Below are 22,025 nucleotides of genomic sequence, written 5' to 3'. Positions count from 1 at the left end.
ACAATATTGTATTGGTTTTGCCATACATCAACATGAATCTGTCACGGGTATACATGTGTTCCCCGTTGTGAATCCCCCGTACCATCCCTCTGGGTCATCCCAGTGCACCAGCACCGAGCATCCTGTATCTTGCATCGAACCTGGACTGGCGATTCGTTTCTTATATGATATTATATATGTTTCAGTGTCATTCTCCCAAATCATCCCACCCTCTCCCTCTCCCACAGAGTCCAAAAGACTGTTCTATACATCTCAAATGTCTAACCAGCCAAACCACTGGCCCAGTGTCCAGAATATACTCTGTGGATAGGCTGAGAGTTTTCCAAACTGGTTTTCTTTTTGCTTAGCCGTTCCTTCCTCAGTTTCTTTCTTTCTTCTCCTGTCTTACAGTAAGCAGACAAGGCAAGCAAAGCTGAACTTTCCATACTTTCATTGGAAATCTCAATTTCCAAGTTTGTAATTTTTAAGTTCTACCTTTCACCCAACATAACACAGCTTTTCCATTTTTCACAACAGGGATCACCTTTCCTCCAGTGTCCAATACTATACTCCTCATTTACCTCCGAGACCTTGCCAGAAGCACATCTAGCACATGTCGCAATACTCTGTTCTTATATATATATATATAGTCGGTGATGATGAAAGCCTTCTCTATGCTTTTCCTCCCATAGCCACTCTGCATTTTAAGCTGGTTGCTATAGAAGTGCTGCACTTCACTTCCTAGTTCCAAAATTTTGTATTAGTTCCCTTGGACTGCTGTAATAGAGTCACCAACTGGGTGAATTACAACAACAGAAATTTGTTGCCTCAGGGTTCTGGAGGCCAGAAGTCCAAAATCAAGGTACCCACAGTTCTGCCCTCCCTCTGAGGCCCTCCCCGGCTTCTTCCTGGTGGCAGAGTTAATCCTTGACGGCCCTTGCCTTGTAGATGCATCACTCCAATCTGTGCCTCCGTCTTTACATGGCCTTATTCCCTGCGTGTCTGTGCCTCTTCTTTTTTGATATGGGCACCAGTCCTACTGGATGAAGGGCCCACTCTACTCAGTAACACCATATGTAATTATTTCTGCCTTAACCCTGTCTCCAAAGTAGGTCTGTATTCTGATGTACTGGGGTTAGAACTTCAACATCCCTTTTTGGGGGTGGAAGGGAGATACAGTTAAACCCATAACAGCCACATCAAGTGGCTTACCAGGTTTGTTATCTTATTTTAAGTTATTCTTGCCTTAGTACCTTTTTTTATTGTTTAATATTTATTTTTTATTTACTTATTTGACTGCCCTGGGTCTTTGCTGTGGCATGCAAACTCATAGGTGTGGCATGTGGCATCCAGTTCCCTGACCAGGGGGATCAGTCTGGGGCCCCCTGCATTGAAAGTGAGAAATCTTAGCCACTGGGCCACCAGGGAAGTCCCTTTCCTCAGTTCCTTCTTAATTACCATTTAATTATTATAAATAGACTGGAAAGCAGGATAATTTCAGATGTTTGCATACCTTCAAAGTCTTCCTTATCAGATATTTGCTTGTGAAAGCTCCTCCCTGCCCTCCCCCCATTAGCCATACTGTGTGTCACAGAGAAAGTATGTTCAAGTAATACCTTAGTTTGGGTTTTTTTTATTAAGCCTCAGCTTATTTTATTAATCATATATTGTGGTTATATGAAATTTCCAATTCTACAGTTCAGATGACTAGCTTAGTATTTGCTGCCTTAGAAAGTTGCTGATTTTTAGAAACATTTTCATCTTGAAATTAGATTGCTGGTTTTCAGTATAAATAACAGCATGAATTCGACTTCCCGGGAGACAGGAATGAATAATCATCTTTCTGTGTAACAAGTCTTAGAGTAGTGAAATGTGGAAGAGTTCTGTGGTTATAGACTCCTGACAACTCCCTTTAAATATGATATTGCATAAACAATAGATATACTCTTAAAAGAAACAGTAAGAAAAGCCATCTCTATTAGTGTTTTGAATTCATATCCAAAATACCTTGCTTGAGAGTTATTACCTGTTATTGCTTTTTGTACCAATATGTAGTCTGTAATTTCTTGGTTCCTAAATGGGATTGTTAATGTCTTCCATTCTTATATGCTAGTAAAGTCACGTTGCACATTCTATTAAATGTTCTTAGTAATCTTTAGGGCTTTAGATGAATGTGTTAATTGTCACTACTGACAAAAGTAGATTTTCTCTGTGCTTTTAAAGTTTACTTCAACTATTTTTGGACTTCCCTGGTGGCTCAGACGGTAAAGCGTCTGACTACAGTGCAAGAGACCTGGGTTCGATCCCTGGGTTGGGAAGATTCCCTGGAGAAAGAAATGGCAATCCACTCCAGTACTCTTGCCTTGAAAATCCCATGGACGGAGAAGCTTGGTGCAGGCTGCTGTCCTTGGAGTCGCAAAGAGTCGGGCAGGACTGAGCGCCTTCACTTTCACTTTCAATTATTTTTGACTCTTGCATTGTTCCCTTGCATTATTTTGGGTATTTTATGCCTGCATTTCTGAATATTTAAAATTGAAGGTTAAACATATATACATATATATGTATGTTTTTAAGGAAGTCTTGGGGTTTATTTTTTTCTTAAATGTTTTATCTTTAGATAATTGTAGATTCACATCCAGCTGCTAAAAATAAGACACATACATCCTATGTATCCTTTACCCTGTTACTCTGGTGATAATTTCCTGTATAATTATAGTACAATATAGGAAAAGAGGATATTGACAATGATAGAGTCAAGATACAAAATATTTCTACCACTGCAAGGATCCCTCACATTGCCTTGTATACCTGAACCCACCTGCTTCCCTCTCACTGTCATTTCTTCCCTTAACCCTGGCAATCATTAATTTGTTCTCTGTTTTAGGACATAAATTCTTACACTGAGTCAGAGAATCAGTTGACCAATGGATCGTGTTGTATGTGTACATAATTCAAGACTTCTAGGAGAGAGGGATAGGAAATTAAAATGTAACACAAAATTCTTCGATGCCAAGGCAACTTATAGTATCTATATTATCCACTTCTTTTTTTTCACAAAGCAAATATTAGTAACACTGTACTCAAATAAGAGAGTTTCTGCAGGTGAGTCTAAATTTCATTTCTTCCTTTTAGTGAAAGGTTGCATCTTAAAGCAAAATATCTTCAAATATCTAATGATCCTCATTTTCCATATTTCTGAGCCAGGAAGACTTAAAAATGACTCAGAGCTCTCTTTTTACAGGCGTGCCTCAGAGATTGGGGATTCAGTTCCTTTCCCCCAAAAAAGCAAGTCACACAAATTATTTGGTTCCCCAGTGCATATAAAAGTTATGTTTACACTATATTGCAGTCTATTATGTACAGTAGTTTTATGTCTAGAAAAAAGTATATATTTTAATTAGAAAATATTCTATTGCTAAAAAAAGTTAACTATCATTTGAGCCTTCAGCAAGTTTTATTCTTTTTGCAATAGTAACATCAATAATCACTGATGACAGATCACCCTAATAATGAAAAAGTTTGAAATGTTGAGAATTACCAGAATGTAACACAGAGATATGAAGAGAGCAACTGCTGTTGGAAAATGCTGTAGGAAAAATTGATTGACTTGATGCATAGTTGCCACAAACCTTCAATTTGTCAAAAGCACTTTATCTGCAAAGTATGTTAGAGGAAAGTGCAATAAAGCAATGTGTAATAGAATGAAGTCTGCCTGTACTTAACTAATGATAGAAAGCAGTGATGTAGATAAATAGTACTCCATTCAGTAATTGGTACAATTTGCATTCAGTGTTTAGGGTGAATTTTCTTTGAATGGCAGAATGGTGAGCTGGAAGGCTTTGTGGTAGGATCAGAAGTATTGAGGTAAGGAGGCTCACGGTGACTGCTTTGTGGTTGAATAGGAATATTCATTTGACTTGCAGTGGAAGAAAAACCTGGATGTCTCACTAGTGGAGATAAAGCTTAAGAGGCCTTGAATGCCAGGCTCAGAACATTAGACTTTATTTTAAAGGCAGAGCAGAATACTATATGTATTGAACTCGGAAATGAAAGATTATGAGATATTTGAGGGAGATTAAAGTGACAGCTATGAAGATGAATTGGAACTCGAAGAGACTGTAGGCAGGGAAATTAGTTAGCTTTGTTATACTAAGTTTCAGAGTCTGACAGTGAAGGTGTCCTGGTAAAATGATTTATGCAGGTAGGTGAAGAGCTAATTGTAGGTGATGACAGACTGGATTTCTAGGGGTCGAAGGGAAGGGAGGGATTAGGAAATGTTGATTGTGAATATAGGAGAACAGAAGGATTATCATAACATAGAATAACCGCAGAATTTTTTTAGAAGTTGGAGAAGTTGCTTTTCAGCATATTAGACTACTAGCCATGTCCTGAGATGTTCTGTTTTTTCCTTTTTCTTGAACTTTCAAGTCAAGATTGGAACTCTGTAGAGGAAGTTTTGATCAGGAGGTTATTAAGAAAGTTTAAATTAATTTGCATAGAGATGATAATTGTTTTCCCAAAGTATTGAAAGATTTACAGTTTCAAGTCTGGTTTTGAGTCCACCAGTCTATTACCAGGTGTGTTAGAGATGATTAAGGTATGTTAGTTACATCTTTGAGACTACCTCTGTTGCACTGTTTAGATTCTGCCTGCCTGGAGTATTAGTCTGGACACACTTTAACCTGTGTGAGGTCTTTATAGGAAACATTCTAATGACTGCTAACTATGTATTCATGAGAATGGAAGTTCTAGTGGGTTCAAAATAATCTTTTCTTTGAACTTTTTACCTTAATACTGTTCTTCCTAATGGATATGATTGTAGAGATGATGCTGGGTGTTTCATGTGATATGATATAGAAGAGACTGTTTATTTGCTCCTAATTGTTGGTTACTTTGTGAGAGTATATTTGTTAATAAACATTAAAGTGATTAATATGTGTCTTGGAGAAAATTTATTTCAATCTATTGGTTAAATTATTCTAACCACACATTTATTAGCTACTTTTATTCATTGCCAACCTAGATTTTCTTCTTTATAATATTCAGTGCAGCGATGCATCCTTGTGCTGGAAGGGTATTCCTTCTTTGCAGGTATGCTTTCAAATGTGTGCTCTTTCCTTTCAGTTGTTCTTGATACACTTTGCAGTGCATTTTAACATCTTACTGTCATTTATAGATGTGAATATACAGATTGTCACCTCAATTCAGGAGAAATTGAGTTTGTTACTCACTGAATGTTTGGAAATATAAAACATTATTTTTAATTATGTAGTGACTAAGTATTCATGTATGGTACACTCAAAGAACAACTCAGTGTGACTTTATGTAGTTAGCAAAGTGTCTAAAGCACTCCAACCCCATTGTGTTTCAGTGCACTTGCAGGAAAGACATGGTGAAAATTTCTATGGATATCTTTGTGAGGAAATTTCAACCAGACAGATACCAGCTTTGGAAACAAGGAAAGGATATATATACCATTGATCACACAAAGCCTACTCCAGAATCCACCCCTGAAGTCAAAGCATGGCTGCAGAGGAGGAGGAAAGTAAGAAAAGCATCCAGGAGGTAACGATCTTGCCCCCACCCCATCCCACTTGTGGTTACTCAGTTAAAATGGGTCCTTGAGCTCAACGTTCTTAAAGACTATTTATTTGCTTTTCTTCTGTTTATTCATTGTATGTTTATTTACTATCTTACTGAAAATTTGAGGCAAAGTATTTGTAACTCTTTGGAAGTGCAGTAAATAAATAGAGTGCAATAAATAAATAAATGTAAAAAGAGAGGTCTGTTGTGTTGGGAGTGCATGAAAAATAGAACAGTTGTGGAACTTCTAAACCCCTTACATGAATGTATTTAAAGTCTTATGGGTGCTGTCTACTCATATCCTTATTTTTGTCAGCTTCAATAACTTGGTTTCCAACTTTTTAATTTGGCTACTGATTTTGACTTTTGTAGTTCTTTTCTTCGTTTGTCAAACATCTCGTATTACTTTTCTCGTTGGGTAGCTTCTCTTTTGCTGCATTATGCACACTTGGCTTTGTGCTTTCACAAGATGTCAGAGCATGTGGTATTTCTGTAACGTGGTTGTCTCTGTGTAATGTATCCTACATTCCATTTTTGTGGCCAGGGCCATCTCAGAAGCCTTTAGGCCTGTCGTGGTGATCTTGCTGTCTTGAAACACATTAAACAGGGAGTGTGTTTTGTCGCTCAGGTCCTCAGGCAACCTTTTTAGGTTCTTGTTTTCCAGGTTTGTGTTGTATTTTTACTCTCCAATATTACTCATTGTTTTTCTTTCAGATTGTAAAAGTAATATTTGTGCATTGGAGAAAATTTGTAAAATAAGGAAAAGAATAATGAAGGAATCCCAAATCACCCATTACCTCACAATCCAGAGATAACCAGTGTTAACATTTTGTATATATCCTTTACATATATATTTCTTATTTATTATATTATATACCTTTCCAAAATTGGGGCCATGCTCTATTAGTAATTTGACCAGTTTTGTGTTTTTTCATGTAATTGAATGACTTGCTACAGAATTTTTAATGCCTGCATGTATTTTATCTAATCTCCTGTAGTTGGACCTGTAGCTTCTTTCCGGTTTTTAGCTACTAACCAAAAAGCACTGTAATTTTAAATCTTTGCCCACACTTCTGATGTTTATTTTCTGACTCTCTCTCTCTGTCTCTCTCTCTTATTTTTTCCCCTGACAATTTATTTTCTGCTATTTTAGAATGCTAGTGAGTGGAGGAACCTTAAGAACATGGAATCAAACCAGCTTTTATAAGAGCTATACTTGAAGCACAGAATTAGTAGCAGAATTACAACCCAGATATTCTTATTTCACCCTATAGTCTACAGCAGGAGTTTTTAAACTGTCACTTTTCAAATCAATTTAATAGGTTAGGAACAGCATTTTAAAACTAGGAAGTTAGAGTAAAATGTATCATAGTCCTTCCCATGAGGTGATGGTAAGTATTAATTCATGACATGTGTCAGCATCAGTGTATGTGTGTATCATGCCATCATCTGAAGTATATATAACTCACTGTGGGTTGCACTCTGAAAACTTTGGGAAACACTGATTTGGAGAGTAAAGGTGCTAATCCACATTGCCAAAAAAAATTTGCTGCAGGAGACAGTAGTCAATCTGTCAGTGGCCAATAGAACGTCTTGAGGATTATTCTTTAATGGACAGAAAACACAACACTCTAATTTAGGTGTTTAATCTGGTCTCTTAGTTACTAATCACAGTGGTCCTTGTTGGTTGACATCGAACATAGATATGACATCAAACAGATGTGAAATGTCTTTCAGTAGGTTAAAATAATCAGTGGTCTTTACTTACCCAGTTAGAAAGCCTAATGTTGAGGGGCTTGTTATGCTCACCTTTGTGGCTTGATCATTGAGTTTGCTGATCTCCCTTAAGTAATATACTGTATCTAAGGAAATCTAATAAAGGGAATGATTCATTGAAATCTCAAAAAGATGTCAACCTTTTAATTTTATGTGTGCTATGCTATTCATAATGTAAAATATTCCACATAGACCACTGCATGGGTTTCAGTAAAAGTGATGATATCAGTACTGTTACTTCTATCCAATTTACCAAAGCCAGGTTATCCCTGGCTTACTCCCTTTATCTTATGGGGACTTTCTATAGAAAGTGAAAGTGAAGTCGCTCAGTCTTGTCCGACTCTTTGCAACCCGTGGACTGGAGCCTATCGGGCTTCTCCGTCCATGGGATTCTCCAGGCAAGAATACTGGAGTGGGTTACCATTTCCTTCTCCAGGGGATCTTCCTGACCCAGGGATCAAACCCGGGTCTGCTGCATTGGAGGCAGACGCTTTAACCTCTGAGACACCAGGGAATGTCGTGTGTGTGTGTGTGTGTGTGTGTGTGTGTGTGTGTGTGTACATACTCTGAAATATATGTTGATTTAGTTTGAGTTATAGCTATTCTCAAATGAAAGTGTTAGAAATGTTGTGTCATATACAGAAGGCATCTATAATAAAGCTATGAAGTGACCTGCTGAAAAATACTAGAAGTGGAATAATATAAAAATGGTGTCCATTCTGAAAATAAATAGTACATTGATATAAGATGTTAAATACATGTGGTTAGCCTTCTTCCTCTCTTAATTTCTTCAGCTAATGATAATTTGACATTTAATCTTAATGATTTTCATGCATATTTCAGAATTATATGAAACTCAGGCAAATACAGTCACCAAGTCACCTCAGAATGTAAATAATCTACTAAAATTTTAACAACAGCTTTATGCAGTCACCTTGTTTCCTTTTTCTTTATTATCTAAATAATGTTTGATTTTATCCCTGTGTCATGATTTTTCACTTTAGTTTTTATGTTAAGCTTTCTTTTAATATTGTTATAAAGTTTTGTTGTTGTTTCGTTGCTCAGTCTTGTCCGACTCTTTGAGACCCCATGGACTATATGTAGCCCACCAGGCTCTCTGTCCATTGTATTCTCCAGGCAGGAATACTGGAGTAGGTTGCCATTTCCTTCTCCATATAAAGTTTCAACAGTGACTTTTTCCCAATAATGTTTTAATAATCAATTATTTAGCATTGTTTTAGTTTTAATTTTTAGTAAATTGTTATTAAAACTGTTAATATTTCAATTTCAAATTTGATCTATTAATCATGACAATTATCTTTGTATATTACGATTAAAAACCAGTTTTTTATTCTGTTTTTTCAATAAGTGAAAATAATGCTTATGTATATATTTTTTGCTGTCCTTTGCCCACATTGTGTTCTGACTACAGCTTTTCTTGTTAATAGCTTCCAGTGTACTAGTTCTCACTCTAAGAGGCCTAAGAATGAGGAGGATGAGAAACTATCAGCTATAGTTGGTGGGGCAGAGGGACCCACTCCTGACCCGGATCCAGGTGATCTCAAGGATGATGGAAAGCCAGAAGCAGCAGTGACTCTAGTAAAAACAGAAGCACCTTCAGAGAAAGAGGCCTCTGTTAGCAGGATGCAGCTGGATCATAATTTGTCGGATAATATCAGATTCTCAGGTGAGAAACTAGCTGATTATGTTTCACGTGTTAGTAGTAGGTAGTTGCTGATCTTCCATAAGTCTGTGTTTTCTAGGACAGATATCTTACTTTATCTTAACCAGTAAGCTCTCTAAAGCTATGAGGCAACTAAACTAGAAGGCCAAGGGAGTGTTAGAAAAGCCAGAAGTACCCCTGTTCTGGGTAATGAAATTTTAAGACAAATAGCCAGCAGTACCTATTTCATTTAATAAAAAAGAAGATTCTAAAATGGAAAAAAAAATTTTTTTTGATGCAACTCAATTTACAATATATAATACATTTTTGGAAATCTTCTCTTGAATTCCCATGGAATAGAGAAAACCAATTATAGATAATTCTTTGCAGATTCTTAGCTTTTGAATTAATTTTAAGAAGAAAATAAAGATTAATATTTTACAAAGTAACATCAAAAATCATTCAGTCCTGTGAAATGGCATATATAACCCCCTGGCTGTTTCTCTGTGCCAAAGCCATCATCTGTAAATCTCAACTAATTTGCTTTTCCCCTTTTTTGTAGCATATTTCTTTGAAACGGTTTTTATGCTTTGCCTCTTTAATGCTTATGGGAGATTTTGCCCTTTTTCTAATGGAGCTTATTGGTAATTCCTGTCTCACTCTCATTCCCCTCATCTATTCTATCTTTATGTTGTGGGGCTCTCCCAAATCCAGACATCCCCCTGCTTCCTCTTCACATCTTTCCTCTTCACATCTATAACACAAAGATGTCTTATCTTTGTCTGGACTGTTGTAGAAGGTGCCTCCTTCTTGTTTTTCCAGTGTCCACTCTAGTCACCCCTACTAGTCAGATGTCCATTTGGCAGTTGTAGTGATTCTTTTAAAAGACTCAGCTTAGGTCTTGGCCCTGACATTTTCTTGTTCTTATTCCACTTATAGTAAAAGAAAAGTCCTGATCATTGTTATAATTAATCAGTCCTTGGCTTCTTCTCCATTCTTATTTCCTTTTGCACTTGAAATGTCTGTGTTAATCGAGTTTAAATCATGGACATTTCCCCAGTGAGTTTGTATTTAATTGGATATCTAGACAAATAAATATGTAATTCCTATCTAGTGTGCCAAGTACCACTATAGAGATGGCGTACCAAGGAAAGACCCAAAATAGACAGGAGGCTGAACTGGCAAGGTTTCTGGGAGTAGGTGATAGCTGAACTGATTTGTAATCAATGTATGGAAGACAGAAAGTGAAGAAGGTGGGCAAGTGCAGAGACCAGTTATGCACTATACACGTACTCAGTCGCTGAGTTCTGTCCGACTCTTTTGCAATCCTGTAAACTGTAGCCCACAGGCTCCTCTGTCCTGGGATTTCTCAGGCAAGGATACTGGAGTAGGTTGCCATTTCCTTCTCTAGGGAATTTTTCCAACCCAGTGGGTGAACCCTCATCTTCTGCATTGGCAGGCAGATTCTTTACTTCTGAGCCACCAAGGAATCCCTAGTTATGTAATGTATACAGATATTTCTTTGTTGTCCCTCACCATGGTTTTTTTTTTTTTTAGTACCCTGGGTTAAATTAATTACTTTACGAACTACTGAGTCGTTTAAGCCAAGCGTACACAGCTTTATTTGTTCTCTTGCTACCTAGTTTCTTGCATTTTGACTTCTGGGTTTTAAGACCTGATGCTGCTGCTGCTAAGTCACTTCAGTCGTGTCCGACTCTGTGTGATCCCATAGACGGCAGCCCACCAGGCTCCCCCATCCCTGGGATTCTCCAGGCAAGAACATTGGAGTGGGTTGCCATTTCCTTCTCCAATGCATGAAAGTGAAAAGTGAAAGGGAAGTCGCTCAGTGGTGTCTTGACTCTACGCGATCCCATGGACTGCAGCCCACCAGGCTCCTCCGTCCATGGGATTTTCCAGGCAAGGGTACTGGAGTGGGGTGCCATCACCTTCTCCGTTTAAGACTTGACAGAGCGTTTAATAGATTTGGCATGTTGCAGTGTTTGAGCTACTATGCGATAGGTGAATAAAATGAGGCACACTTGTGTATGCATAAGAGAGGGAGCAAGCTACAGAAGTAAACTGTGTGTGATATTCCTTTCATTTCTGTGCTGTCCTTGTACTGTGCAGGATTAGTTTAAGAAATCATTTTTATCGGACCTGCACAGTTTTACATGTATTTTACATGGATTTGTACAGTTTTACATCTTTTTGAGTTGGAACGTTTCATCAGTAACATATATTGGAACCAAATTCTTATTTTTTAGAAAGATCTCAAATTGCTATTGCTTATGTAAGTATTGTTACTGCCATGGCTTTGGACACTGGTTTACAGTGGAACCTCTTTTTGATCCCTCATTTTGTCAGTAAATACATTATTTTGCTGCCTTAGCAACTACAAAGGCTGCATAGTGCTTTGGTGACCTTTTCCACTTGGATCTTCAGTAGAAATTTAGAGGGGATGTTTGATGATAGACATTTACTCTAGAACAGTTTAACAATCCTTAGCAATAATATATTGTAACATTTATTAACAGGCTCTTGTTTTACTCCTTAGGAAACATCTGCCTAAACACATCTGTAACAGAGAAAATAAAAGCTGAGGCTGACCAAACTTGTGCTGCAGTTCCACCTTCAAATCCCAGTGAGGCTGACGAGTCCATATTTAGTGGCCAAGTGACGTCCGAGGAATCAGAGCCACGCAAGCTTCCATGGCCAAAGTCACCTGAGTCATACTCCTCTGTGGCAGAGAGTAGCAGTGCTTTGACTGAGGGAGAAGAGAGTGATCTGGAAAGCCGTGGGAGTGGCCTTGAACCTGGGGAAGTCCCAGCGGTCCCCAGTGGCCAGAGAAATGGCTTCAAAGTCCCCAGTGTATGTGACAGTGTCAATCTTTACCATATTTATTGTGTTGTCAAGGCTCTTTCTGAAGACAGCATGCTATATACATGGAAACCTTGCTGTAGGGGAGAAATAGCATCTCACATTTATAGGTCTTAATCTGTTTCCTTCAATGACTGGGAGGTAAGCTTTCTGTGAGCTCTGGCTAACCTGGTGATAATTCAGAGAACATGGAACTTTTGGCCACATGTTGGAGTTTAATTTTCTTTCTTTTTTAGTTTTTCTAACATTAAACTCTTTGTTTTGAGATCTTTGTAGATTTATATGCAGTGTTAAGAAGTAGCGTAGCAAGATCTAATATACCCAGTTTTCCGCAATAGAACCTCCTTGGAAAACTAGGATAGGATAGCACAGTGGTACTGACATTGATATAGTCAAGACATAGAATGGTTCTGTCACCTGCAATGTTAGCCAGATTGGAAATAATTCACCTGCAAGACTTCCCTCTTTCTGCCAGTGCTTAATACCTCTGGGTCCTAGGCTTCTCTCAACCTCTATTTTAACATTAGGGCTCTTCTGGTTATGCTTTTTCCTGACTCTTGCCTCATGGACTCTGAATCTAGGACCAGGATGAAACTTCTGTCTCTACCCATGCTGGAACCAGGCTTTCTGCCACTTGGAAAACTCAAGATCCCTCTTGATTTCCAACTTCCTCATTGTAACCCTTTGCAGAAGGCTTCCCTGTTTCTCCTATGTTCTTGTATGATGTTAATACCATATGCTTTCAGCATAAACTGATTGTGAGTAAATCAGCCAAGCTACAATTGTGTGTTGTTATTGTCATAATTTAGTAACCTCTTTTGACCTGAACAGCTTGGTAAAGGAGTTCGGGTGGATCAATAAGGGAAGCCTCAAATGTTTGAGCTGATAAATTGTGCTGGCTGCTGCTGAACAGACCCAGTTTTGGATTGCTCCTGCTCATTTTAGCTCAGAAGAAGCCTTTTGTATCTTTGAGTAGCAAGAGAGAGTAAATAAAGACATCAATTTGGAATGCCCTATTTATAAGTAGTTTTAAAATGTCCACTAAAATGTAGATAATTTCCTGCTGCTGCTGTTGCTGCTAAGTTGCTTTGTCGTGTCCGACTCTGTGCAACCCCAGAGATGGCAGCCCACCAGGCTTCCCCGTCCCTGGGATTCTCCAGGCAAGAACGCTGGAGTGGGTGCCATTTCCTTCGCCAATGCATGAAATTGAAAAGTGAAAGTGAAGTCGCTCAGTCGTGTCTGACCCTCAGCGACCCCATGGACTGCAGCCTTCCAGGCTCCTCCATCCATGGGATTTTTCAGGCAAGAGTACTGGAGTTGGGGTGCCATTGCCTTCTCTGAGATAATTTCCTAATTTCCCCCAATAACTTTCTACCATTTTTTTATGCATGATTGTCCTACTGAAGTATAAAATATTTCTCAGAAACACCTGAGAAACAGAAAGTTATGATCTAATTTATTTGAAAAGGTAGCTAAGAAATTCGAACATAGTATTCACATAGCAGTAAACAAAATTTACAACTTAGTTTCACGTAGGGATTATTTGTAGCTGGACATATACTGGGATTCTAGACTGGTGAATAAGTCACATGCCTGTTTTTATTTGGTCTGATTCTTTAAACTAGAATGGAACTGAAAATAACTTTTTTGTTCCCCTTCATCTTTATCATTTCACTGAACAAAGCCTGACTGGCCAGGAAGGCAAGTGCTGTTGCTGAGGGCTGAGGACTTGGTTTGCACTTGTTAGAAACAGCTGTGTGGTGTTCTCTTCTCATCCCATTTTGTCAGACTTCTAAGTCCTTCTAAGCCACACAGACCTGGTTCATTTTTGTGTAGTGTGACCAGTGTTTCTTAGTATTGAGTGTAATACTGTGTGTTTGCTGATAGCAGTCAGCTTCAGTCATCCTTCTTGGGAAACATTAAGGGAACCAAACATGTTCACACATTACATGCTTTTCCTGCTGTCCAAAATGCTCCTCTCCCAGAGGGCTAAATGTGCTGCTTTGTCATTGCTCTCGAGACTCCACTCAGATGTCTTCACATCAGAAAGGCCTTCTCTGATGATCCCACATAAAATAACCTCCTCCCCATCTCTTTCTATTCTTTGTCATGCTTTTTTTTATTATTATTATTACTGCACATTTGCTTAATAGTACCTGATATTTATGGGCTTCCACAGTGTCTCAGTGGTAAAAGAATCAGCCTGCCAAGCAGGAGATGCTGGTTTGATCCCTGGGTCGGGAAGATCCCCTGGAACAGGAAATGGCAACCCACTCCAGTATTCTTGCCTGGGAAATCCCATGGATAGAGGAACCTGGCAGGCTACAGTCCATGGGGTCGCAAAGAGTCAGACACAACTGAGCAACTGAAACAATAACAACAACCCAATATTTACTTTTTACCTGTTTATTGTCTCTGGCCTACCCCATCAATATTGCACTCCTTGGAAGCAGGGACCTGGTAGAAGTTTTTCCTGCTCTAGCTTACTCTTAGAGCAGTGTAGCACATAGTAAGGGCTTAATAAATATTTCTTACTTTTGACTAAATTATAATTTCTCACATTCATCTTTAGCTATTATAAACCACAGGCAAATCTCATCCTCTGTCATTACTTTGTGAATCCTGCTTTGATTAGAGTGTTGTCACACATTTTCTCATAAGCCTGTTTACGTGTCAGATGCTAGCATAGTGTTTTTCCTTCCGGCTGCTGCTGCTTCAGCTTTAGGGAAATGTATGAGACTCCTTTCTTTTACATGAACCACTGATGCAAACACACTGGATTTGAACTCTTTCTCTAACTAGCAACTCTGCCACTTTTTTTTTTGATTGTATGGATGAGAAAGCTTGTAAACAGAGTCTCTCTGAAAGATGTCAAGATGCAAATGACTTTTTCCCCTACCTTTGAAAGAAAAATGTAGTCCAGGCAGCTCATGACAAAAGATTTTACATAGTATGTTAGTGGTTTCAGGATGACAGTTATGTGCCGTATTAAACAACAACAACGTTTGATTTCCTATTTGGTCCTCAGAGAAGTGAGGGTTCATTTTCCAGTGGAAGGAAGAGTATAGGTTTACTTTGGCTGTATTGCCTCCTGAAGACAGAAAGCAAAATAACCTGCTGTACAGTCACATGGGACCAAATGCCATGGTCCTGGATTGTTATGAATATATAATCCTAAATTTAGATTATCTTTGAAGGACTTTTGAAAACTCTGAGTTTATTATAGGTTTGCAAAGGGTACCCTGCACTACAGATAGTGCTTTAATATGAAATGGAAGGATAGTTCAGTGATTCCTCTGCCAGTAAAATTACTAACAGAATGGCTCCTATTTCTGTTGATTTTGCCATTTAAATTTCTTTAACTAACCTAATTTCTCAGGTGGTAAAACAAGTACAAGAGTTCTTTATAATTTATTTGTGGTAAGTCATTGTAATGATAGTTTTTTGTTTTAAAACAAGTCTTTAATAATGAGTATTTTTCCCCTATTCATGTTCTGTAACCAGAGAACAGAAGGTGAAACCAAAACTGCTAAAAGTTGGCGCCACCCACTTAGTAAGCCTCCAGCGAGATCTCCGATGACCCTGGTGAAGCAGCAGGCAACGAGTGATGAAGGTGAGCTTGGATTGTTTTTCAGTATTTATTCCATGTAAACTGTATAATATTCAGAATTTATTCTGTCAGTTTGTTGTAACAAACTTTTCAAAAAAAAAACTGCCTGGTAGAGAAGAAATCTGACCAAGTGGCAAGTATATACCTTAAGGAGATCCTGAGTGACACACAGTTTATTTAGAACTTAGATTTTAGGGATACACACTTGTTTCACATAATCAAGCAGTGTTAAAGTCTTCCTTTTTTATTTGATGGGTAAATTGGTTGTTTCTGACATTTGTCTTAAGAACCTCCAGAAGAAGTTGACGTCCTTTCTCTCAAGAGTATCATATCATGGAATTAACATGCTTTGTATTTCTTTGCATTGCGTCTGATTTTAACTTGACTCCTTTAAATTTATCCACACCGTCTGAGTCAGAAACTACATGGCAGGACTTCTGTATCCTGTTACACCCAGTGTGTCATGGAACACCCTTCCTCTTAGACTGTGCGAATGAGGCTTGGCATGAAGTCGTTTTATTTACAACCAGCTGCTATTCTTAGATGTAACATTTGTCTGTGTGGTTTACCTGGTTGCCCTCTTTACCTCTCTTTCTCTCTTTTTCCAAAATTTTTTTTTCTTTTTCTTCAGTCGGACCACTGACCAACTGTTTATTCCTTCCAATGTGTCATAGCTTCATAAGGTGTATTTTTTTTTTTTTTGATCTCTAAAAGGATCAGTTGAAGCTGGTGTTCTGTAAAAAGCCCTTCTTTGAGATGTCATCCTTTACTGGTAGAAACTGTTAATTAAGGTACTTGTCTGTAGGGATGCTGTCAAGGGAGTAACATGAATCTTGGGTTCAGACTTGCATCTAGTTTAAATCCAGTTTATCAGAGTACATATCCTTAGCAGATTTTCTTTCCCATTTATTCACTGTCTTCTTTTATGCCTCATGTTTAGTTAGGAAAAAAAAGTTAATCAGTGTAGGGATCAGATAATGATGGTAGCAGTGTCTGTAACACCAGTTCAGGATGGAATTCTGCCTTGAACAATAAAAGTAATTAAACACATTTGCCTTTATTTCCATATGTCATCATGTTCAGTTTTTATTTCTCCAACTTTATTGTATCCAACGCAAACCATTTCCTCCTTTTTGTCAAAATAAAGAATTGTTCTGTATAAAGTAATTAATATTCACTGTGCATTACTCATGAATTTTCATGACCCTTCCCCATTATAGCCTATAGCAACAGCAGAGCTTCTTGGAAGGGACTGTGCTGTCCTGATACATAAGGAAAACTACCTTCTCCTATTTCTTTATCGTCCTGGAAAGTTTATTTCCATGTGGATCATCATAAATTGGTCCAGAGTTTCTCCTTGGAAAGCAGTTCTGATTTTGATCACTATAGCTTGCAAAATTTCTAACTGGATTGGTTTAACAGGGAGATCTCAAAGGTCTGAGGTTAAATATCTTGCTGATACACTGGTGACTGCAGCTTTTGCAGCAGTTTTGCCCTCTGTTTTTATATGTTAAGAACTCTTGGGGTCCTCTGGGGATTTCTGAGAATTGAAAGGAAAAATCAGAGAATTATAGTGATGGCTAAAGATTTTTTACAAGCTTCTAAATTGAGAATGGAGCTGGGGCAAATTATTTTTGGGGAACTTGAATGTTTTTCCCTTAGCCATCTCTCTTTGTGTCTTGTACAACTGGGAGTGTCATTATTAGAAAGTGATGAAGAGCAGGATGAGTGCTCATTGGGAGCACACAACTATAAATCTAGCCTCTTTTGGAAATTTCCTACCCTAACTATTGGACTCTTTCTGCACTCCTCTTACAGAAGTAGGTATGTATGCCAGGCAGGAGCATGAGTAGATCTAGATTGGAGCATCTGAGAAATTGCATCTCTGAACAGCAGTGTTCCTTGTTGGTGAGTGAACCCTTCTGTGGGGCTGGCATTTGACTCCAGAAAAGCAACAGAGGGGAAGGATACTGACCCAGCACCTCTGGGAGCTTATGGGCAGCTGAGAGATGAGTCCCCTCTCAGGTGCACCTTTCAAAAGACAGGGCAGTGGTTCTTTGATACTCAAATGGCCTGGAACTAAAGAAATCATCCTAATTGGTGGCAGATCCAGTAATTACTAGGATCAGCAAGGATTTCCCAACTCTCATCCTCTTCTTTCCTAGAAGAAGCTTTTCCATACTTAGCAGAAAAACATGAGGGCCTGACCAGAGGGAGATACCTAAGAAAGGAATGATGTTTTAGAATGTAAAACTTTTACATAAACTAGTATTTAATTTTGTTCTTTTTGAGGGGAGTAGTGAAAAATTATCTTAACTGTATACCACATATGTATTATTTATAGTTTAAAAGCAGTTACTAATCTGTCTCTAGTTTTAACCGGTTTTCTTTTACCCTTTTCCTTCAGTCAGGCAGCTGCACAAGGTGATCCTGAAACATGGATTGGTAGTCTCTGTGTTTTCCTGCTTTTTAAGCTAATTATACAATGTTGAATTGAAACAGCCTTGAAAGAGAAGTGCTTGGCTGGGTGGGTTTAGTTTTGAAACATTGTGGATATGTACCCATTCTCCCCTTGTGATATAACAGTACTGATTATACTCTTCACTCTCATGGTATATTCCTGTAGTCTGATCTCAGAGCTTTGTGGTTGAATGTCTGTAGGAAGAGGGGTGTGTGTCTCCAGCATAGGTGAGTCAGGCAGCTCTGAGAACAGTGCTCTACCCTGGCCTCAGAAGACACTGAGAGTGAGGATGGACCCTGGGGGTTGGGCTGGGAGGGCAGCTTAGAAATCTGCCATAGTGATGTTTTTCTTGGGTTGCTAAAGATGCCAGCTCAAATCTCACACATTTCCCTTAATGTTACAGCTTCGATACAGGATAAATGACTTGAAAGCTGCTCATAATCCACTACCGACTTCTTACTATCTTCGTTTACTGTCTTTGTTTCCCTCCACTATTCAGTGTGGAACCTCTTTTCCATCCATTCACATAACTTTTTTTTTTCCCTCCTGAGTATCTGGTGCTGCTTTATGCTTCCGTGCACTTCCTTGAACTGCTGCTTTACCTGTGATGCCCTTTCCATCTTGGCACCATTCTCATGTGTTTCTGAGCAGTTTTTCCTCATTTTTTACTTCTCTTCTACTGTCCTATTCCATCTATGCTTACTTAGCTCTAGCATATGGCTTGTCACCTTACATTGTATTTCATTATTTGTCTGTGTGTCTGTCTCCTCACTCTTACGCCTTTGCTCTTATCTCTGCACTCTGGGTCCAAGGTGAGTGGGTGGCTTAACCCACCTGTGGGTCCAAAAGCAGGAAGTCCCAGGTGATCAGTAACCTTGAAATCAACCATTATAAAAGATTGTGAAATACTGTGATGTAATATATGCTGTCATGTTAAAAGGAAAACCAAAATTCTTGTCCAGGAAATATTCTCTATATAAGTAGATAGAAAAACAGACTGTTTTAATTAGCTGGGACCATCACCTGACTCAGTCAGGTCCTCAAAGTTAATATGAAGCTGACATGGCATTTAGATGTGGTCAGTGCTTTGGGGACCTGAGGGCCCCCAGAGGAATGATACCTTATTGGGACAGTTGCTTAGCTAGCAACTCAGTCAGTGTGTATGTAGATGTGCGTGTGTGTGCATGTGTGTGCACTTACGTGTATTTCCTTCCCAGTTTAAAGGCATTTTTATTCAATTCCTTTTCACTCATGCATGCTTTTTCTGACTAGAGTTTTCATCAGCAACACTTTGTGCTGACACAAACTCAGGGCTTTTCCTAAACTGATGTTAGGCTAATAAACTTTGTACATTGACATCCATATTCTGACCATGCATTTTATTAATATCCATCCCCCTGCCTTACCCTTCATAGTTCCTTGTTTGGTCTTTGAAGTTCCCTTCCTGCACACATGTATGCATTAAAAAAGAAACTGAAGTATAGTTGATTTACAATTTTCAGGTATCATGTATGTGTTTATTTTCCACTTAAATTTTCTTCTAACTACTTTGCAACATAAATTTTCCAACTTTCTCTACTTTTGACTTACAGTATATTCACTGCTTTTGTACTTACTGTGCACATAATCCCCTTGGTGAAGTGATAAGGCTAATGTTTCTAAAGCAACTGTAAAGGACAAAGCTCACAAATACCAGGAAAGCTTATGAATGTGGCTGTGGCAGATGGAATAATCTCCATGTCTGTTGGTGGTGATTTGAGTTGACATACTTAGGCTATCTATGGAGATTCTGCCGAAGATTTAGAAAATTAAGTTGAAAGTTTATAAGAAAATATACAAGATTGTTATTAGTGATTTTAGTTCTCTTTTGTATGCTGATAACTTTTCAAGTTTTTATAGTAAACACATTTATATTTGGGCAAAAATATATTTTAAAGAGACAGAATGTGAACGTGATGAACTGGATTACCAGATAATTCACCAGTTATATAACACTGAGAAATAATTGATAAATTAGGCCATCTAGAAAATTAGAGATACCAAGGGAACATTTCATGCAAGGATGGGCTTGGTAAAGGACAGAAATGGTCTGGACCTAACAGAAGCAGAAGATATTAAGAAGAGGTGGCAGTAATACATGGAAGAACTGTACAAAAAAGATCTTCACGACCCAGATAGTCATGATGATGTGATCACTAATCTAGAGCCAGACATCTTGGAAAGTGAAGTCAAGCGGGCCTTAGAAAGCATCACTACAAACAAAACTAGTGGAGGTGATGGAATTCCAGTTGAGCTGTTTCAAATCCTGAAAGATGATGCTGTGAAAGTGCTGCATTCAATATGCCAGCAAATTTGGAAAACTCAGCAGTGGCCACAGGACTGGAAAAGGTCAGTTTTCATTCCAATTCCAAAGAAAGGCAATGCAAAAGAATGCTCAAACTACCGCACAATTGCATTCATCTCACATGCTAGTAAAGTAATGCTCAAAATTCTCCCAAGCCAGCCTTCAGCAATATGTGAAGCGTAAACTCCCTGATGTTCAAGCTGGTTTTAGAAAAGGCAGAGGAACCAGAGATCAAATTGCCAACATCCGCTGGATCATGGAAAAAGCAAGAGAGTTCCAGAAAAACATCTATTTCTGCTTTATTGACTATGCCAAAGCCTTTGACTGTGTGGATCACAATAAACTGTGGAAAATTCTGAAAAAGATGGGACTACCAGACCAGTTGACCTGCCTCTTGAGAAATCTGTATGCAGGTCAGGAAGCAACAGTTAGAACTGGACATGGAACAACAGACTGGTTCCAAATAGGAAAAGGAGTCTGTCAAGGCTGTATATTGTCACCCTGCTTACTTAACTTCTGTGCAGAGGACATGATGAGAAACGCTGGACTGGAAGAAACACAAGCTGGAATCAAGATTGCCGGGAGAAATATCAGTAACCTCAGATATGCAGATGATACCACCCTTATGGCAGAAAGTGAAGAGCAGCTAAAAAGCCTCTTGATGAAAGTGAAAGAGAAGAGTGAAAAAGTTGGCTTAAAGCTCAACATTTAGAAAACGAAGATCATGGCATCGGGTCCCATCACTTCATGGGAAATAGATGGGGAAACAGTGGAAACAGTGTCAGAGTTTATTTTGGGGGGCTCCAAAATCACTGCAGATGGTGACTGCAGCTATGAAATGAAAAGACTCTTACTCCTTGGAAGAAAAGTGATGACCAACCTAGATAGCATATTCAAAAGCAGAGACATTACTTTGCCGACTAAGGTCCGTGTAGTCAAGGCTATGGCTTTTCCTGTGGTCATGTATGGATGTGAGAGTTGGACTGTGAAGAAGGCTGAGCGCCGAAGAATTGATGCTTTTGAAGTGTGGTGTTGGAGAAGACTCTTGAGAGTCCCTTGGAGTGCAAAGAGATCCTACCAGTCCATTCTGAAGGAGATCAACCCTGGGATTTCTTTGGAAGGAATGATGCTGAAGCTGAAGCTCCAGTACTTTGGCCACCTCATGCGAAGAGTTGACTCATTGGAAAAGACTCTGATGCTGGGAGGGACTGGGGGCAGGAGGAGAAGGGGACGACCGAGGATGAGATGGCTGGATGGCATCATGGACTCGATGGACGTGAGTCTGAGTGAACTCTGGGAGTTGGTGATGAACAGGGAGGCCTGGCGTGCTGCGATTCATGGGGTTGCTGTTATGCCCAGTGACCGAGTCCCCCAAATTGAGAGAATAAGACGTCCACAGCAATGCAGAAACATAAAGGGGTTTATTGCTAGCTCGAGCTAGGGCTCCTGTCTCATCCAGCGCAGTGGAGTCTTGAGGAGAGCCCTGAGCTCTGACTCACAGCTGCTTTTATGCAGGCGGTTCTTAGTACAGCTGGCGGGTAATGATTGGCTGAGCCGTGGGTGCGTGCGATTTCCAAATCCCGCATCCCTATCGGGATTGGCTCAGGTTTGGGGCCATGGGGGACTTTCCCAGAGTGTGGTTCCCCGAATCCTGACTCAGGTTTTAATCCGGTTTGGCGGAGCTCTCCTGGGGTGTGGTTCCCCGAATCCTGACTCAGGTTTTAATCCGGTT

At 39.1% G+C, this 22,025-nt stretch overlaps 1 protein-coding gene across 3 annotated transcripts in view; it reads left to right on the top strand.

Moving 5' to 3' along the window:
• Positions 1–22,025, top strand: part of LOC120863043 (lysine-specific demethylase 4C) — a 404,602-nt gene that overhangs the window by 207,383 nt on the left and 175,194 nt on the right. For 2 of the 3 annotated variants that reach the window (XM_040239292.1, XM_040239340.1), the window contains exons 9-12: positions 5,351–5,544; positions 8,787–9,025; positions 11,556–11,869; positions 15,383–15,491. In XM_040239292.1, coding sequence (XP_040095226.1) covers positions 5,351–5,544; positions 8,787–9,025; positions 11,556–11,869; positions 15,383–15,491 — 856 coding nt within the window. Of the gene's footprint in view, positions 1–5,350; positions 5,545–6,276; positions 6,387–8,786; positions 9,026–11,555; positions 11,870–15,382; positions 15,492–22,025 lie in introns of those variants that run through there. The other variant, XM_040239349.1, reaches the window with a different exon arrangement.

Source organism: Oryx dammah, unplaced genomic scaffold (assembly GCF_014754425.2).
Source record: "Oryx dammah isolate SB20612 unplaced genomic scaffold, SCBI_Odam_1.1 HiC_scaffold_1, whole genome shotgun sequence".
In the NCBI taxonomy this organism is placed as follows: domain Eukaryota; kingdom Metazoa; phylum Chordata; class Mammalia; order Artiodactyla; family Bovidae; genus Oryx; species Oryx dammah.
The sequence above is the reverse complement of the archived record's forward strand: the minus strand, read 5'-3'. Positions and strand labels throughout refer to the sequence as shown.